The 27,936-nt window shown below is 52.3% G+C and overlaps 1 protein-coding gene across 1 annotated transcript in view; it reads left to right on the top strand.

Moving 5' to 3' along the window:
- The first annotated feature begins 16,829 nt into the window (after positions 1-16,829).
- Positions 16,830-27,936, top strand: part of TOGARAM2 (TOG array regulator of axonemal microtubules 2) — a 44,336-nt gene continuing 33,229 nt past the window's right edge. The window contains 7 exon segments of the mRNA XM_006061066.4: positions 16,830-16,953; positions 17,779-17,892; positions 18,576-18,857; positions 19,509-19,720; positions 20,415-20,602; positions 25,303-25,349; positions 27,643-27,809. Coding sequence (XP_006061128.4) covers positions 16,926-16,953; positions 17,779-17,892; positions 18,576-18,857; positions 19,509-19,720; positions 20,415-20,602; positions 25,303-25,349; positions 27,643-27,809 — 1,038 coding nt within the window. The 5' untranslated portion in view covers positions 16,830-16,925.

Raw genomic sequence — 27,936 nt, 5'->3', positions numbered from 1 at the left:
CACAGAGCAGGGTTGGGGGGAGGGAGCACAGAGCAGGGTTGGGGGGAGGGAGCACAGAGCAGGGTTGGGGGGAGGGAGCACAGAGCAGGGTTGGGGGGAGGGAGCACAGAGCAGGGTTGGGGGGGAGGGAGCACAGAGCAGGGTGGGGGGAGGGGAGCAGAGATGTGCTGCTCTCAGACTTTTGCAGGGAGCACAGGGGAGGCTTCCCTTTGGAGAGGATGTTTGCGCTCCATGTTAGTCTCCTGGGCATGCCATAACAAAGCACCACACACTGGGTGTTTTGGAACAGCAGTAATGTCCTGTCCCCAGTGCTGGAGGCCAGAAGTCCAAAATCAGCTGTTGGCAGGGCCGGTTGCCACTGAAGGTGCTGGGGAAGGAAGTTTCAGGCTGCTCTCCTGGTTCGTTCGTGGTAGTTGCTTGGTTGTGGCAGCATCACTCTAGTCTTCACATGGCAGTCTCCCTGTGTGTGTCCAAAGTCCCCCTTTTTATAAGGACACAAGTCATGTTGATTCGGGGGTCCACCCCTTAATTTAGCTAATTACATCTCAAATAGGGTTTCATTCTAAGTTCTTGGAGGCCAGTACTAAAACATATGAAAATTTTAGGAGATTCAGATCAACTCATCACAACCTGTATCTTGAAAGATGGGTAGGAATTCACCAGGCAGACAAGTACATGTGTATGTGTGTACGTGTGTATGTGTATATGTGTGTGTCCTGAAAGTTGGGTAGGGATTCAATAAGCAGACAAAAGATGGGTAGGGATTCACCAGGCAGACAAGCATGTGTGTGTGTGTGTGTCCTGAAGCTTGAGTAGGGATTCAATAAGCAGACAAAAGATGGGTAGGGATTCACCAGGCAGACAAGTACATGTGTGTGTGTGTTTGTGTGTGTGCGTGTGTGTATGTGTTTGTGTGTGTCTTGAAAGATGGATAAGGATTCACCAGGCAGACAAACACATGTTTGTATGTGTGTGTGTGTGTGTGTGTGTGTTTGTGGTGGGGCTGGGGGTAGAGCTATGACTTAAGAGGCCTAAGAGCCACGCGTCTGGGGCCTGTGAGCACTCACACTTGAAGGTGGCTTTGGAGGCCCTGTGATCTGATCTCTCCTCCCTCCACACCTTCCCTGCAAGCTCCCACCCGCTTGGATTCCTCCAGACCCTCTGCCCTGGCTAGCAGGTCTCTCTAGAGCATCTGCCTGCATCTGTGGGGATTGATGCTTAAATAACTTGGGGGCTTCTTTAAGAAAGAAGATAAAATTAGATATGAAAGTCAGTGAGGAGCAGAAAGGAGAGAGCCGGGACCAGGTTGGAGGGGCTTGTTGGCCGTGATGTTGAGTGTGGCCTTTATCCCAAGGACACTAGGAGCCATGAGAGGTGTCCAGCTGGGGAGCAACCATCGGATCTGTATTTCAGAACCTCTGACTCTTACTGTGATGTGAGGATGAATTTGGGAGGAAATACAGCCACCCCCTCCCCCCAACCCCTGGTGGAGTGAAGGGGTACAGAGGCTGGCCTCCTCTTGTCTCCTCCCTGTCTGGCACTCTCATTGATGACTTGCTCTCACTAACAAGCTGTGGGACATGGGCAAGGGCTTACCATGCTGGGTCTCAGCTTCCTTATCTGTTTCCCACCTTCATGCCAGTTTCTTCGTGCCTTCCAATCTTTCTTCGTGGATCCAGTGCAAAGCGGAGTTAGTCTCTCCTCACTTCTTGCAGCCATTGGTCCTGGTTTTGAGGATGTGCTTCCTTCCTGGGGCCTCTGCTGGAAGGAGATCAGAAGTTCTGTTCCATTGACCAGCTTGCCTCCCAAGGGGCCATAGTGAAGGTCTCCCCCTGAGGCCCAGCAGGCCTGTGGGCTCAGGGCCAGTGTCTGCCACAGGGGATCTTGTTCCTGGTACTCACTGCCTGGTCCTCCTTGGCCCTCCTGGAGCTTGGTTACTGCCAGCTGCTCTTCCCAGGGCCTCAGGAGAGTCCCCCACTGGCCCAACCTCAGTGATGTCTGTGAGAAGAGGCAAGAAGCCCTGGAAAGGGCCAGGAAGGCTGGGAGTGGGTGCAAGTGACAAGTCTTGTGTATGTCGATTCAATTGCCAGGCCTCCTGGATGTGTGAACAGCCTCCAGCCAACCCTCTCTGCTCTGTATTTCACATGCCTGCTGATTCTTCTGTAAAGAATGTGGGCGGGGGATCTGCCTGGGAAGATTCTTAGCATCTTTGGGTGAGTGGCTCTTTGCACGGCTGTGTAAAATCAGTGAGGCCTCTTGGATGGTGAAGGTGAGAGGGAGTAGCATGAGGGGCAGAAGCAGTTGTCCTTCCAGGTGGGAGATGCCAGCCCGGGATTTCTGTTCACTGGCCTGGGCTCAGTGAGGATGTATACATGGGCTGCTAGGATTCATGTTTCCAAAAGTTGGAGCAGTAGAATCTGATTTGGGAGAAGGCCATAAGTGCTTCCTGCTATGCAAATATTTCAGTGATGGAGGGCCATGATGGGCTAGACAGACAGGGTGTTACATGCACCTGTTTAATTCTTACAGCAACCCTAACAAGTCATACTGTTAATATACCCATTTTCTAGATGAGAGAACTGAGACTGAGAAAGGTTAAGTACTGGCCAGAGGTCATAGAGCTGGAAGATGCAGAATCAGGATGCAAACTCAACTCTGCCTGCTGCCAAGGCCTGGATGTTTATACCACCTGCCCCGCAGCCTCTAAAAGTGTCTTGACAGTTGAAGCAGAATTGGGCCCAGAGGCCAACTGAGGCCAAAGCAGGGGTTATTTGCCTTGGAGTCCCCACCCCAGGGCTGCCGTGCTGGCCCTTGCTTGGGTTACCACGCACTCTCTCAGGCAGCCCCACAGGACAGGCTGGCCACTTGGGAGTGCCCAGCCCCGGGCAAGCCCTGGAGGAAACAAGGCTGTGGGGAAAGGTCTCCTGGCTCCCTCTCCCCCACACAGGGAGCAGCGGTTGCTACGCAGCCTTGTTTGTTCAAGGCCAGCCAGGCGACAGGCAGGAGCGTGCTAGCAGCGGGGCCGGTGGCTGCCCCCAGCACCTGCCCAGACGGGAAGCCCACAGCCCAGAGCTGCAAGGCTGGGCCGGGGCCAGGGCAGGCCAGGGCAGGCCAGGTGTGAGGCTGCCCCGTCTTCACCTCCCTGGACCCACGGCAGCATCATCTGCAGAGACCGTGGGACCTGGATTCCTCTAGTGGCAGGGGTCTGACCTCTGGATGGAGAGGTGACAGGTGATGTGTCCGCCAAGCTGTGGGTGCGGGGATGGGAAGGGAGGGTGAGTCAGGGTGCTTGAAGTCCTTGGTGGGGTGTCAAGGAGCTGATCTGGAGCAAGGACGAGGGTGGGTGAGAGGAGGGATACCCAGCCGTGATGGAGTCTGAGTCACTGCTGGGAGTGCCTTCGCCTCTCTGGGCCTCGCCGCATCAGCTTTGCACGGGGAGGTTGGGTCCCTGCTCTCTGAGTGGAGACCCAGGAAGGAGGAGCTGTCCCGGGCTGTCCCCTCTCCGGCTAAAGCCTCTGCCAGAGCTGGGGATCAACACTGCATGGTTCAGGCGCCCACCCAGCTGAGGCTTCCTGGGCGAGGGACGTGGGTGGATGTGCATGCTATAAAGAATGGTAAGGGTACGGGGAACTCATGTGAAATGGAAGTCTTGGAAAGGTTCTGGGTTTGAATTCTGGCTTTACTTCTTACCTTCTGTGTGGACGTAAGCCCCATCCTCTCTGAGCCTCAGTTTCCTCAACTGTGAAGTAGGGGTTAAATAATACCTCCCTTGGCACTTCTTGTGAGGCATGGAGACCATAAGCCCCTGTGCTAGACATAGGCCACTTCTCTTCATGCTGTTAGTATTGGAGAGATGACCCTGTTCCTTACCTGAACAGACTTCAGCTTCCTGAAACTGAGGCTTTGCCAGCCAGCCCTCCTGGACAAGGGTCTATGCTGGCCCAGGGGCCTCAGGAGGCTGATATGTCCTCAGGAGCACTGGGAGGGCTGGGGAGGACCGTGCTTGGTGGGTGGGTCACTGAGGTTGGTCTCTGAGCATGGGGTGCTGGCTCCAGGTGGGTGGGCAGGGGCAAGTCATCCGGCTGGCCCTGTCTCCACCAAGCCTGCACTGCTGTCCACCACATCCTGGGAGGATGGAGCCTGCAGCTCCCCGACCCCAGGCTTGCTGGATCCCAGGACTGGCTCTGTTTCAGCCCCTGGTGGCTTGCTCTGACAGATTTGAAGGAAGAGCATGTAGTGGGAGCGAGGGACGCAGAAACGTCAGGCTGGGCTCTGGAGAGACTTGCCTCTGAAGGCCTCCCAGTGCCCCTAGGGCCACCGCAGAGGCCCCGGACACTGCTCAACAAGTGTGGATACTTAGAAGTTGATTACTGTATGCTGATAGAGGAATGTATAGAACTCACAGTTTAAAGAATACTGAATGTCTGTGTAGCCACCACCACCAGGTCAGGAAACAGATGTCCAGGCAGGACCCGAGAACTGCCCCCCATGGAGCTCTTCCTTGTCACAGCTGCCTCCCTCCCCACAGGGTCAATCATATCCCCATTTTACCTTGTTTTGCCATAAGGTTTTCTCATCTATGTATGTTTTTCTAAATGCTCAATTTAACTTCGATTGAACTTCCTATACGCAGAATTGCTCTCTATGTGTCTTCTGTGTTTGACTTCTTTCACTAAACATTACTCTGTGCAGTCGTCCTTGGTGTTGAGTAGAGATCCGGTTTGTTCATTTCCATTGTCATGGAATATTCCACGGCGTGAATACACCACAACTTATGTCTCCGTTTTCCTGTGGGGTGTTGAGATGATTTCCGGATTTTGTGTGTATCATCAGAACTGCTGTGAACGTTCTCCTCCTTCTTCCTTAGTTCACGCATGCGAGGTTTGCTCTAGGGTAGACGCCTAGGATGAAATTGCTGGGCATAGGGTTTGCATGTCTTTCTCTAGCGGTTGACCCATTTATGCCTCACCCACCGCACATGCTCTGCATCTCTTCAACACTTAGTACCATCTACAATTTTAATTTTTGGCAACCTTTGCAGATGGGTGGTAGCATCTCATTCTGACGTTAATTTGCATTTCTGTGATGATGAGGAAATGAACACCTGCCCTCGCCTTTCTTCCTCCTCACTTTCCTTCCTTTTTGGTGCTACCATCCACCCTGATCGCTCTCTTAGCTCCTCCACACTCTGCTCAGCTTCCTGACTTCCCTTTTTCTCTCTGTCCTCCTGCCCCTCTCCCAGCTATCCTCTCATCCTGCTTCTTGGAAAACCAATCTCTCATGTGCATTATTTCTCCATCACTGATCCTTGAGCTGCTGGCCTGGGCTCCAGAGGAGCTGTCTAGAGGTCTGAGACATTCACTTTGTCTCTGCTTCTAAACCTCTGCTTCTTGGTCCAACTCACATCCCTTCCTGGGCCTTGGATTTCCCTTCACTTAAACAAAGACAGAAAAAACAACGACCTTCTGAAGAAGCCATTTCGATTTCCCAGGATAACCTGGCCTAGACGCTGGAGAGGCACGTGGAAAACTCTAGCTCTTGGTCAAGAAGAGTTGAGCTTCTCCTGGGGGCACTGGGAGAAGGACAGAGTGGTGCTCTGATGTCAGCTGAGGTTCTTACAGGGAGATGGTTGTCAAGGGCGCTTTCCTGGAATGTGACAGACACTTAGATGCTGGGCATCGTCAGAACCAACTTTGCTGAGACTACAATGGGAAAAGATGTATTATTTCTTCCCAGTCTCTTCTGAGCCTCTGGTACCTGTAAGTGTTCACAGACTACAATTTAAAGCTGGGAGCTCCAGCTACTGGGCAGGGATCTCCGAACAGCCAAACCATATATAGAAAGCATTCTGGGGACAGTAGACCAGAATTTAAGACTCCAGAACTATGGTCAAGCTCTAGGATGATTCGTTCCTGAAAGTGGGACTCTTAGGGTGGGCTGCAGGCTTCCAGGTCCAGCTGCATAATTTCAGGCAGAATTTGATTCAAGTAGCACTGAGTCCCACCAAGGAATTCAGGCCCTGGGGAGGCACTGTCATGGCTCTGACCAGGCTTTGCACTGCTGAGTGACCGTTTTGAGAGGGCTCAGTAGAAGACTGGAAAAGGCACCTTTCTTCCTAGCCCTGCTCAGGGCCTTGCCAGCTAGGGGCTAGAATGATGCCTGCAGGGCTGTGGGTCCTGGTAGGCAGTGGCTCTTGACATTCCTGGGTATGTCATACAGCCTTTCATGACCCCCTCTTTTAAGAGCCAGGAGAGTAGCTGACCTCTAAGATTTCCTTGCAGCTTGAAATTTGGTGGCAGGAGAAGCAAGTAAAGACACATCCTATTTCCACAGCGTGAAACTTCATTGAATTAACTAGGACAGGTTTTGATCTCTAATTTACATTTCCATTAACATTATATACAAGAGTGGGGAAAGGCTCAGAATATTCTGGATTTTATAAATTTATGGATATGTTACATACCTATTGTTCCCAGGACTGCCACTTGTTCATCTGGTACTTTTGTATGGGTTAGAAAAAGATGCCTCTTTAAGACATTTGGAGCTTCCCTGGTGGCTCAGATGGTAAAGAATCTGCCTGCAATGCAGGAGAAGTGGGTTCAATCCCTGGGTCAGGAAGATCCCCTAGAGAAGGGAATGGTGACCCACTCCAGTACTCTTGCCTGGAGAATTCCAAGGACAGAGGAGTCTGGTGGGCTATATTCCACGAGGTTACAAAGAATCAGACATGACTGAGTGACTAACATTCACTTTTCACTTTCACATAAGATGTTTTACTTTTATTCATCAGAGAAAGGCTATAATAAATGTGCAGATCTGTAGTGTCTGCCTTGTGAATGGTGTCTCCCCTTAACTATGATGCTCTTGTGCAGTGTCCAACCTGAACAATCAGACAGGGCAGCCCTGCCTCTCTCCTACCTTCATTATTTTTCAAATACAGCCTAAGTAAAACTTTCTCTCATATGTAGGCTTTCTCATATCTTTGAGACCAATGATTCTTATATCAGAATTCCTGGGGAAGGTGTAGGGAGCTCTTTCATATGTCACAGACCTAGACATACAGGCAGCTGTCCTCTTCCTCTCTTTCACTCATCCCCTCAAAACACACACTGAGCTTTACAAGTTGAAGACCACAATCCTCAGCTGTGTTGGGGCATAAAAATGGTTGAGAAGTACTGCTTTGGGCTCCTGACCATGAGATTCACCCTGTCCCAGGAGGTCACTGAGATGTAGGCGTGTCCTACCCTAGCCTACCCACTGCCTCCTGCTTACCCCACGGAACTCATGCAACAGACGGACATTCTGTTGCTTTAAGCGGTGCTTCCACTTTGCCACCCAGCCTGAGCCAGGCCTCTTTAATTTTTATTTATCTTTTAATTTATCTTTGTCTGTGTTGGGTCTTCATTGCTGGGCATGGGCTTTCTCTAGTTGCAGAGAGCAACTCTTCATTGCAGTGTGCAGGCTTCTCGTTTCGGTGTCTTCTCGATCGCAGAGCATAGGTTCTGGCCTATGGGCTCAGTAGTTGTGGAGCACAGGCTTAGTTGCTCAGCAGCTTGTGGGATCTTCCTGGACCACAGCTTGTGAAATCTTCCTGGACCAGGGATTGAATCCATATGCCCTGCATTGGCAGGCAGATTCTTAATCACTGGACCATCAGGAAAGCCCAGCCAGGGCTCTTAGCTTCTAGCCTCAAAGACTTTCAAAAAGGGCATTTCCCTCTCCTTGAATGTCTGATTGCCTGCAGTAAAACTGTTATTAAACAAACAATAATGTTAATAGCCACTGTGTATTGAGTAGTCGCTAGGGCCCAGACACAGTGTTACGTGCTTGTCCTATTTTATTGAATACTGTCAATAACCGTGTGATAGTGTTATTTCCATTACAGTTATATGCGTGCTCAGCAAAGTTTAGTCACGTGAAGTCACACAGCTAAATGGAATTTAATTCAAGTCTGTCGACTCCTAAGTGTCCTCTCTGGAGTACTGTGTACCACCACCTCCAAGAGCAGAGGACTTCAGTCCTGCTACTTCCGCTTAGTTGCTCTGTGGCCTTGATAGTTACTTAACATTTTTTTTAATGAATTTTTTTTTTTCTATTCCAAAGTGTGTGTGTGCATGCTTAGTCACCAAGTCATGCCTGACTCTTTGTGACCCCATGGACAGAGAAGCCTGGCAGGCTACAGTAACTAAGTGAAGGAAACTAAGATTTCTTACTTCCATGTTGATATGTGCCAAGAACTGGGCTGCATGGTGCTAAATATTATGCCACTTGACTTTCATTATTGTCCTTGTTGTATAGATAAGAAGATTGAGACTTTTAGAAGTTAAGTGACTATGGAGAAGAAAATGGCAACCCAGTCCAGTATTCTTGCCTGGAGAATCCCATGGATTGCCATTTCCTTCTCCATAGTCACTCAACTAAGTCTCAATCTTCTTATCTGTACAATGAGGACAGTGCTTGGCACATATCAACATGGAAGTAAGAAATCTTAGTTTCCTTCGCTTAGTTACTTCTCAGTAAAGATGTGCTTTAATTTTGATTTCTTCATTCATTCATGATACAAGCAGTTATTAAGAGTTATTACTGGGATGTCCCTGGTGGCCCAATGGCTAAGGCTCCAAACTCCCAGTGCAGGGGGTCCAGGTTCGAGCCCTGGTTGGGGAACTAGATCCCACATGCCGCAGCTAAGAGTTCACATACCACACCTAAAGATCCTGTGCATTGCAACTAAGACTGAGAACAGCCAAATAAATACATTCAAAAAAGAGTTATTACTATGTGCCAGGTACTGGGTTGGACATTTGTCTGCACTTCGGTAAATCCCCATGGGCCTACACCTGATACTGTCTGGAGAACAGAAGGGTTATAGGAGTCTTGATCCCACCTGATCCCATGACAGCAGGAGAGCCAGTGGGTGCAGCTCCAGACCTGGCGGAGGGGCGCAGAGAAGGAGCAGTTAAGGTGGGGGTGCCGTCTCATCTGGGCACTGCCTTCCTGCTGGCCCATGTGCCAGTCATAGCTGGAGGCAGTGGTGGGGAGCAGGGTGCCCTGAGATGCCTCTCACAGAAGGTCTGGTGAGTGTGGGTATCCATCTCCTGGTTCTGGGTGGCAGGAGGCTCTTGGAATTCCCAGCTCCAGGAGTGGCTGAATCCTTATCTGGAAATTGAGAGTCACTGAGGAAATCAGCCCTGCCTCAGGCTAACAAAGATGGAGGCATCCGGCTGGGGCAGGGATGGGAAAAGGAACAGAATTTTTTTTTTTTCTGGGGTCAAAATACATCATATTCCAGGGCTTCACTGCTCTCGTGCTCTGTGGCCTAACCTCCTATTTCATGGATGATATCAAAGCCTTCCTGCCCGTTCCCTCTGGACTCCACTCTGCGGCCTCCCTTCACATCCAGGGACCTGACCATGCCTAAGCCAATTCTCCCCTCCACCCCCTGCCCCACCTCCCATCCAGGTAGCTCTGGGATCCTGCTCCATCAGTCCCTTCACATCTACAGCTTTTCCCTTCTCCTGGCTCTTTTTCTTTCTCCTATGCACATGCTCCAGTAGTTCCTATCCTTAAAAGAGACACAGAGAACAAACACCAACTTCACCTACCTTCGCTCCTCCCCAGTGGCCACCCATGCTCTCTCTTCTTTCCCATCCAGCGGCTCTGAAGAGTGAGCCCTACCCATCGTCTCCTTGACCTTCCACACACTTCTCAACAGCAGCTGCCTGTGATCTCCGGGTCCCCCAGACACAGAAGCTGCTATAAGTAACCTGGTTGATGTCCTCAGGGCCACATCAATGGGCTTTTCTCAGTCCTTACCACTCCCGACCTTTTTGCTGTATGGACACTTCTGCTTATTCTCTGCTCTCTGGGTTTTCCTGGTACCCACTCCCTACCTCCCTGAGTGTCCTCGCTCCAGCTCTCCTCTCTCGTTGTCAGGGCTTCCTGGTTCCAGGCCCTTTCCAGAGTCTTAGATGGTAATACTATAGAAATGAATATTGCTTCCACAAGACTCTTTTTTTTCTTCTAATCCACCCCCCTTTTTTTTTTGCCATGCGGTGTAACTGTTAGGATTTTAGTTCCCCAACCAGGGATTGAACCCAGGCCACCTGCAGTGAAAGCACCAAGCCCTAACCACTGGACAGACAGGGAATTCCTGCACAAGACTCTCAGGCAAGCAAAGCTTTTCATTGAAAGAGATAGTTTATGCTCAAGGTAGAAGGTGGGGAAAAGGGGCCAGCTCAAGGGGTGAGTTGCTTTTATAAAAAAAAAAGAGAGGGCTGGTCTCATGAGCACTGGTAATTTCTAGAAATAGTCAAACATCTTTGATCAGCGGTGGGTGGCTATCAGGAATAGGGAGTGTTTCTGTGGGGGAAAGGTTGGCATGAGAATTTTCTGCAAGAAAGCACAGGGACAGATAAGGTTGAAATTGACAGTTGAGCTTCTGGTCTTGTGGCCACTAGATATGCCAGGCATTTGTGCTCTAGCTTGTAGGGCTTGTTTTGCCCAAGGCTGTTCCCGGGTCCTGATTCCAAGATGGTTGTACTCTTGCCTGTCTTGTTCCTACTGACAACATCTGCTCTCATGGCTTCAATCGCTGTCTGATTCTCAGGGGTTTCCTGGCCTGTGTCTCCAGTGCAGATCACCCTCTCTTGAGTCTCAAACCAACTTACTGGATGCCTTTACCTGGGGGCCCTGGAGGAGCCACAAACCAACCTGTCCAAACCAGGACTAGGGGTCTCTCCTAGGCTGGCACCTGCTACTGTGTTCACTATCTCAGCAGCAGAGGTACCCTGTGCTCCGGCTCTCTCATCAGATCCCTAGACTTGGCTAGACTCTCCCAGCCCTCCTATCCTCATCAGTCTTGCTGATGTGGCTCCTGCTTCTTTCTCAGATCTGACCCTGTTTTCCCATTTGAACCACCTCTGCCCAAAATTGCACTCTTCTCTTCTCTCTCCAGGGTTATTTCCACAACCTCCTGCCCTGTCCACTTACATCTGTCTGCCAGCTGCCATGAGGTTCATACATTACAGTATGTATGTAGAATACATACAGTACAGTATGATGCCATGGGGTATTGATTGCTTACTAGGGGCCAGACTCAGTACTTAGTGATTTTGTGTTTTATTGAATGTATTATTGAAGTGGGGTAGGCAATATCTCTATTTTTGCAGTTAAGGAAACTTTGGCTCAGAGAAGTTTGGCAACAGGTCTGTGGTCACACATCTCACAGGTGTTGGAATTTAATCTCATTCACCTTTGGATTTTAGTTCCTCACATACAGCTCAATGAGTGAGCAGATCTCAGACTTTCAGTGATAGGCCGAACTCAGGAGGTCAGAGTCCAGTGGGTCACCTGAGAACATACAGAGTTTTCCCTGGAAGGCTATGGGGTAGGTTACCTCTTGTGGGGGGAGGGAACAGGGTATGTATGGGAGTGGAGGTGTGGGCAGGTGATTATTTTCAGGGGACACCTGGGGTACAGGCAGGGGTCAGACCTAAACTCTGACATTAGAGGCAAATCTTGGTTAAGTCACATATCTTTTCTGTACCTAGTCCAGAGGCTGAGCTAGTGTCTCTGCTTGGGTCCTAAAATTTTGTCAAAAACTTCCTTCCCTAGGAAAGTCTGTCCTGGGTCCCCATTGAGGGGTCTGCACGAAAAAAAAGGTTAGATGATGTCATTTCTCAGCTAGAAATCCTTAGAGCTCCCTTTGCCTGCAGAACAAGCCCAGACTTGACAGAGCTGTGCAGGTACTGGCCCTCGACTACCTGCCTAGACTTCGGCCCTCCCGGCAAACACTAAACTCAAGCCTATTTGGTTCTCTGTGCCTTTGCTCAGAGTTTCCTGAGCCTGGATTGCCTTTCCTACTTCCCTGCCTATCTAGGTCCTACTTCCTTCCCAGCCCAGTGAGGATGCAGCTTTTCCACGGAGGGTCTCTGGGTGCCTAGTCAGATAGCACTGAGGCTCTCCCCATGTGCCCACCCCTACCCGGGACCAGGAAGGACTGGATTCTCCAGGTGTTGCAACAAGCATTCCCTGGGCAGTATAGAATCACCATGAAACTAGCTGGTGACTCATCTGGTTTGAGCCTCTTACACTGTAGACGTGTCTGACTCTTCCTCGTGAGGGGTGCCTGTGTCACCTGGGTCTGTCTTGGAGGAATGGAGGGCTGGCCCTGGTAACTTTAAAGATAGCGTGGGTTTGCACGTTTGTGCATGTGTGTTTACATGCAGGGTGGGGGAGGGAGAGGAAGAGCTAATACTAGACATTAGTGATTACCTACCAGCAATGGTACTAAATTATGTTTGTACATGACTTCACTGAATCTTAACAAAATCCTTTGTTAGAACACTTTTTCAGATGAAGAAATCAAAGCTCAGAGGAATTAAATAACCTGCCCAGGTTCATTCAAGAGGGCCAGGGCAGGGTCCCAGCCTCCCTGTGTCAACTACAAAGCAGAGTTCCAGGAGTCCTGAGTGGGTGTTCAGGGCAGCCTGGGGTGGGGGGTGGGGTGGGAGGGCTGCTTACCCCCAAGTCCCCTCTCCAGTGGGTATTTCAGCAGGGATATATTTTGGGTTCAAACTCTAGGTTTAGTGACTCAGTCATCTTTCCCTTCTCCTTTCTCTCCTCTCCCGGACATGGCACCATCATTCCCATCAAACATATCTGAGCAGGTGAGCTCTCTGACTTACTGGAACCCACGTCCCAGGACTGGGGACCAACCCCATCCCAGTCCCCCTGTGCTGACCCTTCCTCCCTCCTCAGAGCCTTGCCCTCCTGCCTGAGGACTGTTCATTTGAGGACCAGGATCTGCCCAGCTCCCTCTGGAGCAAGGTGGACCCTGTGGGCTGTGCGAGGCACAGGGCGGTGGGGACTTTGTCCTTGGGGCTGAAGACATTCTTTCCTGGGACAATACCTGTTTGTTCCCTTTCTACTTGAAACCTGAGTCCCCTTCCGTCACCTTTCTTCATTCCTGCGATGCTGGTCACCATGGAACCTCTTTAGCCATAGTTTTAGTGGAAGGAGTGGACAACGGTCAGTTACCTTGGGTCACTCCATTTCCTGAGTGGGGACTCTGAGGCTGAGGGTGGAGGAGCCAGCCACCTTGGGTGATCCAGAGCATCAGGGGGTGAGGAGGGGACCCCGGTCCCCAGAACCCCCTCACTCTAGCCCTTTAGGTCAGGGACTGGTTTTCCCTTCAGGGGACAGTCACTCCTTGATGCCCAGAACAGTGATGGGTCCAACGGGGGTTCAGTGGATTGTGCCTCAGAGGTCAGCACTAAGTACTGTCCATGCCAAACCCCAAAGCTTTGTCCTCATTTGGAGTGGAATATCTGATTGTGGTTTTTATAGTTTGGGCATAGATCTTTAAGTTTCCACCAGGCCTTGGGGAGGCGCCACCCGCTGTCCTGACAGAAGACGTGGTTGTCCGTACACAAGTGTAGGCACCTCCCATTGGCAGGTGCTGAGGAGGCCAGTATGTAGACCCTGAGGGCCTGAGGGGTCAAAGGTGTGAACATAGGAGGGGGAGGCCTGAAAGGGACTCTGTCCCATTGGCAGACGCTGAGGAGGCCAGTATGTAGACCCTGAGGGCCTGAGGGGTCAAAGGTGTGAACGTAGGAGAGGGGAGGCCTGAAAGGGACTCTGTCTGCTGGGTTGCCTGGGCAAGCCATGGAGTGTACTCAGCCTTCCCTTCCATACTGTTGGTGTCCCTCAGGGCATGGAGGGACATGGGCCATCCTGGTCTGCCGGGGAGGTAGTAGTGAGAGGGATGGAGGCAGTCTTGCTCAGAAGGTGCCATTGAACCTTACGTGTCTGGGCCCTCAGGCAGCTCTAAATCTTCTTTTTAGCTTCATAGACATGATTACTATGGGGACAGCATATCCACTTTGATAGCCTAAGGTCAGAGTCAGGGCTGGGGTCTTCTTATACAGGGAGTCTGAACTACAGCCTGTGTGCACATCAGAGTCACTCAGGAGTTAAGGGAAGAAAAATAACCAGACAAAGCCCTGTGGCCGTTCTCTGGAAGAGTCTGCTTCTGTGGAGATCTGGGTGCCACCTTGGAATCTGTCGTTCTAATCAGTTTCCAGGAGATTTTGATCTGCAGCTGAGACTGAGAACAAGGGCTATAGCCAAACGCCACGTTTCCACATGTGACTCACACAGAAAGCCTGCACCCTGGTTAGATACAGGTAGCAGGAGTCTGTGGTGTCCTAAGCCTGGACTCCAGCTTGTTTACTTTGATTCAGTCTGTCCCTTGAGGAACGTTCTTTCTGGGTTTTGCTGGAAGTAGCCATCTTGACAAATTCTTGAGTCTCTCTTGCTCAGAGAGGTGAGAGGTGGGGTGTTGGGACCCATGGAATAAAATCTCCCTCCACTTCACTCTGGAGAAGGGCCATGTCTCTCAGCTATTCCAGGCTGCTTGTCACTACTGTGACAGGCAGTTGTCTTCTCCTCTGATTGTGAGGAAAATTCTCCTCAGAGAACTGAGTGGCTGGAGGCTGTAATCAGCAGGACCTCAGAGGCTGGGCTGGAACCTCTCTTTGGCCAGGGGTTGCTAGGACCTGCTCTGCCTGCTGGGGTCTGGGTGGGGACATGGTGGGCCGGCTTCCAGACAGAAGGCAGGAGTTTTCAGTTCCTGGGTTAGGATTTGTTGCTTAGCAAAAAGAGTCTGGCATTGCCTCCTGCCTTGTCCCCAGATGGTATCTCAAGGGACCTACTCTGGGGCAGAAACTGGGGGATATGGAAGGTGTGGCCTTTGTCCTGATTTTATCATTAATCATCTCTGGTCATTCACCTCCCTACCTGTCAGGGTGGAAATGGGTCACTATGATATCAGCAGAGAATTTATAAAACTGAGTGAACTTGCAGAGTCTGCGGTGAGACCTTTATTAATGGGAAAAGAATGAAGTCAGGTTAAGGGCAGGAATGGATGACTGACCCCAGAGGGTTAAGGGAGGCTGGAAAGAGGCTTGGAGGGGTCAAGTGGTCAGCTCAGGACAATGAAATGGCTGGGGAGTGTCTGAGGTTGGCTTGGTCAACAAATTGAGAATGAGGGCCAGGAACTTTGTGCAGAAGACCGGTGCGCCTGAGAGAAAACAAGGGAGTTAGTCTCTGCCGAGTCCCCTGCTGCATCCTTGAGTGATAAGAGGGGTTGCAAAGCTTGACTCAGCATGAGCTTCCAGGGCAGCTACCAGAATAATGAGGAAAGTAGAAACTGGTGGGGAAAGGAAGTGTCAGACTCCCCCTTGATAAGCTCCACCTTCCCCAAGACCCTGAGGTGACCGTGTCAATGCCAAAGCCACCAGCAAAATTGGGTTCATGCGTTTCACTGACACTGTTCATAATGGACTGTCTACAGTCATGCAAACTGTCTACATGGACTGTCTACATAATGGACTGTCTATAGTCATGCAGTCTGGAGAGTCCCTTGGACTGTAAGTAGATCAAACCAGTCAATCCTAAAGGAAATAAGTCCTGAATATTTATTGGAAGGACTGATGCTAAGGCTGAAACTCCAATGCTTTGGCTACCTGATAAGAACTGACCCATTGGAAAAGACCCTGATGCTGGGAAAGATTGAAGGCAGGAGGAGAAGGGGACGACAGAGGATGAGATGGTTGGATGACATCATTGACTTGATAGACCTGAGTTTGAGCAAGCTCCGGGAGTTGGTGATGGACAGGGAAGCTTGGTGTGCTGCAGTTCATGGGGTTGCAAAGAGTCAGACACGACTGAGCGACTGAACTGAACTGAACAGTTATGCAACCTGGGGACCTGGAAACTTTAAAGTGTCCAAGAGAGTCTGAATGTTAAAAGTGCCCTTCAGTCCATGCCACGTGCCAAGTCGCTTCAATCACACCCGACTCTTTGTAACGCTATGGACCATAGCCCACCAGGCTCCTCTGTCCATGGGATTCTCCAAGCAAGAATACTGGACCGGGTTGCTATGCCCTCCTCCAGGGGATCTTTCTGACCCAGGGATCAAACCCATGTCTCTTTACATCTGTTGCATTGGCGGGTGAGTTCTTTACCACTAGCACCACCTGGGAAGCCAGTGGCAGATTTCTTTACTACAAGAATGCTTTAAGGGCTTCTCTGGTGGCTCAGCAGAGAAGGCAATGGCACCCCTACTCCAGTACTCTTGCCTGGAAAATCCCATGGATGGAGGAGCCTGTCCATGGGGTCTCGAAGAGTCGGACATGACTGAGCGACTTCACTTTCACTTTTCACTTTCATGCATTGGAGAAGGAAATGGCAACCCACTCCAGTGTTCTTGCCTGGAGAATCCCAGGGATGGGGAAGCCTGGTGGGCTGCCGTCTATGGGGTTGCACAGAGTTGGACACAACTGAAGCGACTTAGCAGCAGTAGCAGCAGTTGGTGGCTCAGTGGTAAAGAAACAACCTGTCAATGCAGGAGACACAGTTTCAATCCCTGATCTGGGAAGATCCCACATGTCTAGGAGCGACTAAGTCCCTGTGCCACAATTATTGAGCCTGTGCTCTAGTGTCTGCAACTATAAAGTCCAAGTGACACAACTACTGAAGCCCGAATGCCTAGAGCCTGTGCTGAGGCAAAAGAAGCCAAGGAATGAGAAGTCCATGCACCACAACTAGATAATAGTCTCTGCTTGCCGCAACTAGAGAAAACCCCCACAACAACAAAGACCCGGCATAGTCAAACATAAATAAAAATTTTAAAGCTCTTAAAAAAATAAAAAAAAAGAAAGAATGCTTTAGCTCCTGGTGGGCTTCCCACAAAGTGGTTTAAAAAGAGTTTGTGATTTGTACTGATCCTCTCTGCCTCTCTCCATTGTACGTCCCTGGATGTTATAGGTTGGGGTCCTCTGGATGCTTGAGGATTGTGCTCACGGCCCAGAAACTAGCTGCTGCCTCTGGACAACCCCCCAGGTGCCTCCTCCACCCAGGGCATGGGCACCCGTGACGATGTACCCCCAGGTAAGGGGCCCCAAGGAAGGTTGTGGGGGTGGGGATCTTCCTTGGATACTCCCACGGGCTCTGCTTGGGAGATGTGGTCGGGCCGCCAAGCCTTTCCATCCGGGCCAGACTCCGTGGGCTCTCCCTGCTCAGCCTCCTGTGGGGGGCTCCCTATCTGGCTCCAGATTCCAGGGCTTTGCTTCCACTCTCTGAGCTGATGGGCTGACTGAGGGTAGTGTTCTGTAGCGGGAATACGAAGACGGGCCAAGGATGCAGGAGTAGGTCCATGGGAGGGCTGGGTGGCCCCGTTTTCCTCAGCTGACAGGGCAGGAGACAGTGTGGCCAACTGTATCAGCGTTCCAGGCCTGGCGCTGCTGCTGGGAGCCAGCTGTGTGAGCCTGTTTCCCCTGGAGGGTGAGGGAGTCAGAGGTCCTGCCTGGAGCGAACGGGTGCTTGTGAGATGGAGCTGCTTCTCCTGGGAGGGGCCTCTGCAGGGGCCTGGAGCCTCCTTGCTAGGAGTGTGGAGAACCAGGGACGCCTGAGCAGTTCAGGGAACAGGCCACTGTGCTCAGGGCCGAGGACCGGGAGCCCATGAAGGAGGCTGAGAAGGTGCAGTGTGGGGAGGGTTTGGAGCAAAGCTGGGAGAAGTCACGCGGAGCGGGCTGGAAAGGTGGGCTTTGGTGGGGAGCACGGTGCCCTGGCCGGCTGGGGTCGGGGTGGCAAGCCCCCACCTGAGGGCAAGGCTCTGATTTGGGGGATGGGCCACAGAGTGCCCGGGACCATCTGTCCCCTATCCCGGCCTTAGTGGACTCTAAGACACTGCTCTCCCTGCCTTTCTGTCCCCAGCTAAAGTTCCGGCTCCTGTGGCTGTGTACGGTGGCAGTGTTCCCCAGAGCAGTGCTGGGCCCCTTGTACTCCCAGGTGGAAGCAGTGACTCCAGCCTGGAGACTTTTGGAGAAGGTGAGATGGAGGGACAGGCCTGGTGACTCCATCACATCAAATGGCCTTCAAATGTCCCAGCAGCCTCTCTGGGGCCTTGGGACAGAGATGGGCCATTCCACCTGGCAGTCACACAGACAGGGTCAGTGACCACAGAGCAGAGCTTGGACCTCATCCTGGAGGGAGGAGATGGGTGTGTTTAGATGCCTGACTGTGTCTTCAAGCCATGGCAGGTGTTAATTTTACCCTGGTCCCTGCTGGACATGTCCTTTGGTTTTAGGTGGGTCCTTGGGCTTCCCTGGTGGTTCAGTTGGTAAAGTGTCTGCCTGCAATGTGGGAGACCTGGGTTTGATTCCTGGGTTGAGAAGATCCCCTGGAGAAGGAAATGGCAACCCACTCTAGTACTCTTGCCTGGAAAATTTCATGGACAGAGGAGCCTTGTAGGCTATAGTCCATGGGGGTCGCAAAGAGTCGGGCATGACTGAATGACTTCACTTCACCTCACTTTTCAATTCTCTGCCTCAAAGGATGGAGGTGTATGGAGGGCTCCCGCAGGAACAGGGAATAAGTGGGTTCTCCTAGGAATCGCAGGAAGGCCCCATGAGCCCCAGGAAGGCAGAGCTGAGGTCCTGGGGCCTGGGTGGTATTAGCACCCAGGGAAGTGGGGGGAGTGGGCTCCTCTAGCATAGCAGTTCTTGTCTCAGCCTCCCTCCAGCTAGCACCCAGCACCCTCCTGGAGAAGCCATCACAGCTCTTGAGTGGACGTGGGGACCCTGGCAGCCTCAAACTGGATGCTCCCCTGAAGGGCTGGCAGGCCAGGAACAGCCACCCCAGGAACCTTGCGGCCCTGTCTCTGGGTCCCCACCCGCTGGTGCCGCTCCCTTCACTGAAGTCAGAGGCCAACACTGTGGCCCGGGACACCACCCAGATCAAGGACAAGCTCAAGAAAAGGAGACTCTCAGAGGGCTTGGCAACATCTTCCTGTGGTGAGCCCTGGGCCCTGCCCAGACCCCAACCCTAAGGTCAGGGACCCCAGGCCGCCTGGACTGTGAGAGTCAGAAGGTGTGCAACTGGCAGCTGGGGTCAGAGGTGGTCGGGGGCACCCTCTCTACAGCCCCTGCCTCCTCCGTGGAATGCCATCTCCCACGTAGGCCTCTGCAGCGGCTCCCAACCAGACTCCCCATTCCCACCCTCGCCTCCTTCTGGTCTTCACTGCAGAGCAATTCTTTTTGAACACAGATCTGACCACCTTCTTCCTCCCACTCCTGCCAACTATGCTAAAGCCACCCAGTGGCTTTCAAGTGGATACAAGGACTAGAACCCACTGCTTTCTCTCCTAATTCAGTACTGATTTTGTTCCCCTTTCTACCCAACCTGCCTCTGAATTTTAATTATTTAATTAATTTATTCTGAATTTTAAATAGGTGACTTTGACTGACACTTTCTACCAAATTTTACAGGTGTGGGAAAGGAGACTCAGCACAGTCTAGGGGTGGGCTTGGGGCTGGGGGAACATCTGCCCCCTCCTCTCGCCATCCCAGCCTCCCCAGGACATAAGGCCCTGTTGCCAGCAACTGAATTAACTCCACTCCCCACACTCTGGGGACTCACTTACTCCCCATCCCTATCACATACAGCCTCTCTGGATCCCGGTGGAGGACCCAAAGGAGTTCTCCTGAGGACTGCCATCCCCCGGGCCACCTCTCAGAGGCTGCTGAGGGTGTCCAGACCGATGCCTCCCATTCAGAGCATCCCCACCACCCCAGAAGCCAGCGTAGCCAAGAAGAAGGGCCTGGACCCGCCCATAAGCCATCAGGGTCCCCAGGAGCTGAGACCTGGTGCCCAGGAGGTAAGGCTGCTCTGAGTCTTGCCTCCCTGTCCTTCTGTTTTTCTTTCGATCCTTTACCAATCCCTGTTCCTGGGCCCTGAGCATCTCTGAAGGTATCTTCTCTGGTAGTTGCCCTAGAGGTACCGAGCTGGCTCCTCCTAAGCAGATGCTGTGTGATTATCCATCTTACATGTGATGGTTCTCAAGCCTTCTCTGATCTAAATGTTCCAGAATTTCCTATGGTTCTGACCCTCCTCACTTTTGGCAAGGGACTGTGGCAGAGGGGAAAGAATACTGGGTTAAGACTCAGGAGATTTAGGTTCTGGTTTCCACTCTGCCCCTCACTGGCTGTGTGACCTTGGGCAAGTCACTTCCCTCTCTGGGCCTTGGTTTGCACTAAGAAAAGGGAATTGGACCTGATGTTTTTGAGGATCACTTTCAGCTCTGATGTTCTAGGGTTTTCTGAAATGAGAACAGAAAAACAACTAATAATAATGACTAAAGAGGTTGGAGGAGGAATGAGAGGACCACTTTTTGTTTAAATGGTAAGGAAACAATGAGCTCAGAGGTCCCAGGGTTGTGTTATTAGAAAGAGAAGCAGGATACTTACCAGTGCTGTGGATGGAAGGGACCACTCTGCACGAGGCACCTGGGAGGTGAGCATCCAGAGTGGACTGTTTCATGGACCAGGCCCTTCCCCCACCTCTGCTCCCAGGTACAGATTTCCCAACAGTACCTGCACTGCAATGATGAGAAGATGCACAAGTCCCTGGGAGGCATTGTGATCCCACCCATCCCAAAGGCCAAGGTACCCGCTGGGACTTCCCACACACCTGGCTCCCTTCCCAGCCTCTTGCCTCTGGGCCAGGACATCCTCATGGGCCTGAGGCCCCCCACCACACGGTAAGCAGCCCTAAATCAAAACTACCTGTGGTCCTCTCTCCTCTACCCTCCAAGATCTGCTTGGACTCCCTATGACTGAGTCTCCACCCCAGGGCAGAGCTCTGGGGGCCAGATGTGTGGAGGGCAGGGTCCTCCACCATGAGCCTCTGACCTGGGGCAGTCACAGAGCTGGCCCTTGACTCCAGCAGGAGGGGAGCACAGGCTTAATTAGCAATGTCTTGACCTCTGTTTTCTACCAATGTCCTGATACATGTGGTTGCTGCCCTGATGAATAGAATATGAATATTTTTAAAGCGCTATTGGATTCATGATAGCTCCTTGTGATGGTGCATTTTCTTAATGAATGGACGTTAAAAATGCAAGCATTATTGTGTCTATGTATGGGGGTAGTCTACAAAAGTTTTGGACTAAAAAGGGAATCAAAAAACTGGGAATCAGTGACTAGGGAGAGTGAATAGAGAATCAGTGAATAGAGAGAGAGGGAGAGATAGAGACAGGGGGAAGGAGAGAGAGCGCTCTCTGGGGTCTGCTGTACCCATTTCTCTCAAGGGTCCTCTGTCTCCCACATCGCCTCCCCTTCTGTCCCAATACATGTCCACATCTTACTGTACCCTGGTGGAGTGTGGGAGCCCATCTGTGGACCTGCTCCTGGATTTAAGCTCTCTGCTCGATTTTTCCACCGACCTCTTCCTCTACCGGCCTCCACCTCCTCACCATCGACACTGCCTCCTCGTTTCCTGCTCAGACATCCACCTCCTCCTCCCCTCTGAGAGTTCTTGGTGGCTTTCATGACTCTCTGGCCCCCGATAAGTGACCTTTCCACCCATCCCACTGCTCCTGAGCTGTTGATGTCCTGAATTCTTTGCCTTGCTCACCTTCCTGACTTCCAGGCAGTTTCCTGTGTGCCCTCTCTTTCCTTATTTCTTAAGTGTGTTCCAGAACTCTTCGCCTCCATCTCCTTGTTCTCCCCTGGGAGGCTTATCTGTGCAGGTGGCTTCCAAGGTCAATTGGGATGGGAGACTTCTGCATCCCCTGGGCTTCCCTCCTCCTGTTGAGCATTCCCAGGGCCCTCAGGCTGATGCAAATCCCGCGTTGGAGGCAAGGAGGGAAGGAGGGTATACCAGCACTACAGCATCATGGATGGAGCTCTTCATGTTTCCCCTAACTGTCTCTCCCCCATGACCCCCTAATTTCCACTGGGGTGCAGGAGTGCTCTTTGATCTTCCAATTTCAGCATCATTTTCAACTCTTGCCTCCTGTTCCTAACAGATCGCCACATCCCATGCAGGCTTTCTTAAACAACGAGAGACAGTACGGAGGCTACCACCCCTGCTTGCCCCTGCCTTTGCTCTCAGTTTGTACTTGCTGGCTCCCTTTTGACCTCCCCCTGGAGCTCCTACCCCATCTCCTTGTGGCCCTGAGCTCTTCATCCTGATCTTTTGTTTTCATCCACCACCCCCCTCCCCAAATATACCCCTTCCATGCACCTCACTTCTATTGACTTCCTGGTGCCAGCAGCTTAAACAGGAGTCTCCTTGGCCAGACATTCAGGGTGTCCCAGTCCACCACTTCACACTTCCTCCTGTGCTGCTCTCTGGGAGCCTGAGTGGCAACTCCCCCCTCCCTCCCATACCCCTGTGTCCAGCCCTGGACGGCACCTCCCGGCAGCCTCAACACGAGCCTCTTATCCTTGGCCTGCTGGTCAGTTCCTACATTTGTCAAGCCCCAGCTCCACGTCCACCCCCTCTGTCAGGTCTTCCCTGGCCTCCTCGGGATGTGGGGAAGGGCTCTGTTCACACGGCACCCAGCCTGTGTGCGGTCCAGCCACCTCCCACCTACTTATTTGCTCACCTTTTATTTCAACCTCATTTCTATTCTTGAACTTGCAGCACTATAAGGCAGGGGCTATATCTGGGCACTTCTGTGGCTCCCATGGTGTCAAGCTCCCATGTGAACTGCCATGGATTAGTCATGCGTGGATTAGGCAGATAACATCTGAAGTATCTGCCTATTTGCTGTCAGCTTGTGACGTGGATTTCTCTCCACTGACTCCGTGAGGCTAGCTAATGGCTGGGAGGGAGACTCCATTACCATTTCATCCATCCTTCATCTGTCTGTCTGTCCATGTGTCTGTGCACCCATTAAGTCACTGTTAAGAACCACTCTGTGCCAGACACTGTGTCAGGCGCTATGAAAGCAAAGCCAAACAAGACATTCCCTGTGTTCTGGGAGCTCATAAGAGAAATTTACCAGCACACCATTGACTAAAAGTCCCAGTGAGGTAAACACTAAGGTAGAAGGCTGCCTCTCATTCTGAGGAGCGCTGTGGAAAATTATTTCAATCAGGCCAGGAAGACTTCTCAGAGGAGGTGGGGCCAGTTGAGTTTTGAAGGCTGAGGCAGAGTCTGTGAGATGGAGAGAGGGAGAGTTGGGAAGGACAATTGACTGAGGCATTTAGGGCATGGCTAGTTTTCCAGCAGCACCGTATCTGTGTGTGACGGGGGGTGAGGTACGCAGGGCTGAAGGGCCCGTGTGCTAAACTGAGGAGCGTGAGCTTTACCCTGAAGCAGTGAGGTGCCCCTGGAGGCTTTTTGGTGTGGAAGTGATGTCAGATCTGATTTAGGAAGGCCACTTTGGCCACGGCAGTGCGGCATGGGCTGTGCACACTGTCGGGGTTGCCTCAGGGATCCAGGGGAGAAGCTGTGGGCACCTGAATGGGCAGAGGCTGTGGGGCCCTGGTCTGCAGTGGTCAGTGTGCAGAGGGGCTTGGAAAGTGAAGAAGTGGGGGAGGGGGTTGGTGACTGGATGTGGGATGAAACAGGTAGGGAGCTGAGGCCCATGCCAGAGTTACTGGATAAACAGCCAAATAGATGGTGGTGGCTTCAGCAGGACAGGGAATTAGGAGGAGAGGCAGGCTTTGGGGCCTCGGGGTGGCAGCTTGTGAGTGGGTTCAACTTGTGCTGCTGGGGACACTGGTAGAGGCTCAGATGTCTGGCCAGGTGTGTGGAGAAGACTGTTGATGCAGCTGGAGCTTTGCTGTTCCCATCATTTTCGTGTGGCCTGGTGGGACCACCTCAGGTCATGGTAGGGGTTCAGAAGAGGGAGGAGGGGCTGGAACGCTGTGTGGAGAAAAGTGAAGGCTCTCTGGGTGTGGGTGACCTTGGCCTCTGTTCTTTCTGCTAATGGGTCTCTAGAGAAGGGAAGGCAGAGAAGGCAATGGCACCCCACTCCAGTACTCTTGCCTGGGAAATCCCATGGACAGAGGAGCCTGGTAGGCTACAGTCCATGGGGTCACGAAGAGTCGGACACAACTGAGCGACTTCACTTTCACTTTTCACTTTCATGCATTGGAGAAGGCAGTGGAAACCCACTCCAGTGTTCTTGCCTGGAGAATCCCAGGGATGGAGGAGACTGGTGGGCTGCCGTCTATGGGGTCACACAGAGTTGCACACGACTGACATAACTTAGCAGCAGCAGCAGCAGCAGAGAAGGGAAGGAGAGGTTTGCCAAGTTTCCACAGTTCCACAGCTTCAAGGAGGCTGAGCCATGTGCTCTGAGGCCACATCCTCTGCTCAGAGGGGAAGGGAAAACAGCCTCCAGCTCGAGGTCAAAGGGGCGAGGCTGTGGGCCAGGAGCCGGAGATGGCCAGGTCTGAGGGAGGAAGCAGTGCCATGATTACTGGTGCCCTGTGCCCACTCTGTGCCTAGCCAGAACCACCAAAGGAACTTCCCAGCTCACCTCTGCCCCAGCCCTGTTAGCACAGCTGGGCAGTGGTGGGTTCCAATGGCAAAGACCTAGCGCCCAGAGCCTTCTGCTGTCTATGCATTTCCCAGTGAGAAGAGAAAAGTCCATGTTAGATAATGTATATCTGGTCTCCCTGGGAATGTAAGGCCCATCCATGCATCACCACCTGTCTTAGTGATGCTGTATTCCCAGTGTCTACACAGTGCTTTGCACATAGTACATCTTCAATAGGGTATGGTAACCCACTCCGGTATTATTGCCTGGATAATCCCATAGACAGAGGAGCCTGGCAGGCTACAGTCCATGGGGCTGCAAAGAGCTGGACCTGGCTGAAGCAACAACATGCATGCACAAATGAGTAAACAGTACTGTTTACTTTAAAAACTGCAATTAAAACCAGTGCCAGGAATGCCTCATCTTCCCTTCCTGTGCTCAGTTTGAACTGAACGTCTCCTACAAAGCAGTGGTGATTTCCCATCAGCAGCAAAGGGGGTCATTCCCTCTAGACCCTGGAGGAGAGAAGGATTGGGTCTCCCGAGTTGGGAGAGGACTTGAAGTCAGTCTGTCCTGAGGTGGGAGGAGATTCACCCCCATTTCCTGCGCACACAGCAGGGGCAGGGCTTCCTGTTGGACTGAGTGGTTTACTCATGGAGGCTGGCTTCCTGGGGAATCAATGGTCTATGCAGCAAGAAAACAGGGTTCTGAGTTTTGTCTGGACCAAGCCTGCCGGTCAGCCTGCTCTGAAGTCCAAAAGGAGCTGCATCTCCTGCTGCCTTGAACACCTGGCCAAGAGCCTCTTTACAGAGGCACCCACAGCCCCCTCTGTCTCATCCCCCTCTCAGCTGTCACCCCATCCTGGAGCTAGCCTGGGAGCTAGCTCTTGTTTGCTAGCTAGTGCAGCAGGAGCTCTTGCTTGCCATCTCTCATGGTGCTTTTTTCTCCCCCATTCTTTTAAGATTGGTCTGGGAGCGTGGGCCTCGGGAGAAGACACCCAGATCTCTGGGTATGTACTCGTCTTGCACCCTTCCATTTGTTATTTGACTCTCTGGTTCCTGGGTTGGATCATGGGATTGGAATTAGGGCTAGAGGAGATCTGGGTGCTCTTAGACTCATTGCCTTCATTTCATGGAGGGGGAAGCAGAAGTCGCCCTGGTCCCAGGGAGGGTGGCCCCTGCTCTGTGGTACCCTCCACCAGCATAGGTTGCTTCATGATCACCCGGCTGAGAGAGACGGTGCTGTCCCATCTGATAGAGGAAGGGTGCACTGAGGTTCACCAAGATGGACCTTCTTAGTGCACAGAAAGCACGCAGGTCCTTGCGGCTCCAAAGGTGGGGTTTTGTCCCATCCTATGGCTGCCCCTGGGCTTCCCAGGTGGTGCTAGTGGTGTGGTAAAGAACCCGCCTGCCAATGCAGGAGATGCATGGATCTAAGCGAATAGAGGATTCCTTTCCAGACAGAGTGAGAAATTAAACTGCATCCCGTGAATCCCTTGGTCAGCCGATCCCAGGAGGTTTCAGCCTCAGTGGAAGAGAGCCAGCTGGGCTGGCAGTGAGGCAGGTGGTTGAGGCTCAGAGAGGCTCTCCAGCCTATGACCTAATTCGTGGGGAGGATGGAAGGTCGAGTGAGGGGACATGGGCAGAGTACCCTGGGCCACAGGCCTAGGGGGGTTGGCGGCAGCTGCTGTGCTGACTGGCAGGAGCGGGTGGACTGGTGCCCAGCTTCCGGGCAGGTCACCCAGCAATCAGCTCAGCAGCAGGTCAGTTGGTCAGGGGGAGGCTGCTGCCCATGAGGCCCCAGGGTTAGGATGCCCAGCTGGGCCTGAGAGGCAGGCCTGGCATGGAAACCTCTGCTGTGGCCAGTCTTCCGTCTCTGGCCGGGCTGTGGCAGGGTGAGCTGGGGCAGTCCAGTGTGACACACACGGGCACCCAGCGTCCCTTGAGAGCTTCCTGAGAGCGCTGGAAGGGGTTTTGGGCCAGGGGACGCCAGCCTAGAGCTACTCCCTCTCTGCCCCACCAGGTTGTCACTTGAGAACCAGGTCCTTGTGGGGCAAGGGCCAGGCTGCTTGGACAAAGCTTTCCAGGGAGTCTCTTGGAGACATAGGTGAAAGGGGGCTACAAACTGGCAGAGTCCTCAAGAAGCTCTCTGACCTTCCAGCTGTCGGCAGAGGACAACACTGCCCAATGTGGGCACCACGTCTAGCATGTAGTCGGGGCTCACATGGTAGTGTCTGAAGCTAAGGGCTTTCCTGCAGTCCCTGCTCTGGTGAGCTGGCATCTGGGCGCCTATGCTCTCGGCCCTGCCTTACTTCCCGGCAGACAGAGGCTTCGCCCCTCCTCCCCCTTGGTTCTGGAGTCTTCTCCCAGGAGGGATCTTTGGTAGAAGGCAGGGGCTGGACAGAGATCTGGGGGTCCCCAGGAGCCCTGCCAGATCCCCAGACTCTACACCCTTTCCAGCCTCAGGCAGCCCCAGGTGGTGGCCCCTCTTCCCAGAGGAGCCCTGATTTGCAAGTTCTCTCAAGGCCAGTGAACTCCGAACTTTGTGAGCAGGAGAACCTGATTAACGCTGCCTTCATTAAAGGAAAACTAATGGACCTACCCCCACACTGTCCCTAAAACAAGAAACATGCTCTTAAAGTCTGGTAATTGGGAAAACATGGAATGACAAATATATACTATGGATTTGATGTCATTTGGAAATGAATTTGAATTTTATTAATCATAAGAGCATCTGAAGGTCACTGGGTCTCAACTTTCCCATCTGTTAAATGAGAGCATTGGGCTGGCATTAGTCCTCTGGCTCTTTCCTGTGGTGTTACAGTCTCAGATAGGAGCATGGTAGTGTATAATGATCAGTGGGCTCATTTTGTTTTTCCTCTTTCTGAAGCACATGCCTCCCAGTTAAGACAGACTTACATTCTCAGGAAATATCTTAAACCTCTTAGATAACAGGTCTGCCCCTATTTCCTGCCCATGCTCCTCTCCACCCCACCCCACCCCACCCCAGTCTTAGAATAAAGTGTGCAGTAACTGTTGATAGATGGATGCATGGATGGATGCATGAAAGGGGGAGGGTGTTGGTCCTCAGGCAGCCTGTTCTATTCCTCCCAGTGCTGCTCTGTAGACTGAATTTAACCTGTGCCTTCCCTCTTAAGGCAGCAAAGGGGAGAAGCACTGAGGGTGGAGGGCTTAGGCAGTTGCATGTTATACCAATCCCAGGGCTGTAGAGCCTTAATCCCAGCAGCTGCTGCTCTCGGGTGCTGGGTGTCCTCAGTTTTACTCTTGTTCTCCACTCCTCAGAGCCAAAACCTTTGATCCCGCCTGTCAGAGACAGGTCTGCTGCCCCTGAGAAGCCTGCCCTGCCTTTATCTCAGTCTGCTCCGATGCTGACATCCTTCTCCTTCAGCCATGCCAAAGAAGCTCACCCCTTGTTAAAAGAAGAGGACCAGAAGGAGAGTGGAACCAAGGTACCTGGAAAGCGAGGGGAGAGGAAGCTGGGGTCAGAGCACACCACTGGCTGAAGGCACACATGCTTCTGAAATACGCAAGTGTGGGCCGGGCTTGAGGAGAGCAAGGAGGAACCCAAGGCAGCTG

The sequence above is a fragment of the Bubalus bubalis genome, chromosome 12, assembly GCF_019923935.1.
Source record: "Bubalus bubalis isolate 160015118507 breed Murrah chromosome 12, NDDB_SH_1, whole genome shotgun sequence".
NCBI classification, from domain to species: domain Eukaryota; kingdom Metazoa; phylum Chordata; class Mammalia; order Artiodactyla; family Bovidae; genus Bubalus; species Bubalus bubalis.
This window is presented reverse-complemented; position numbering and strand designations above follow the sequence as displayed.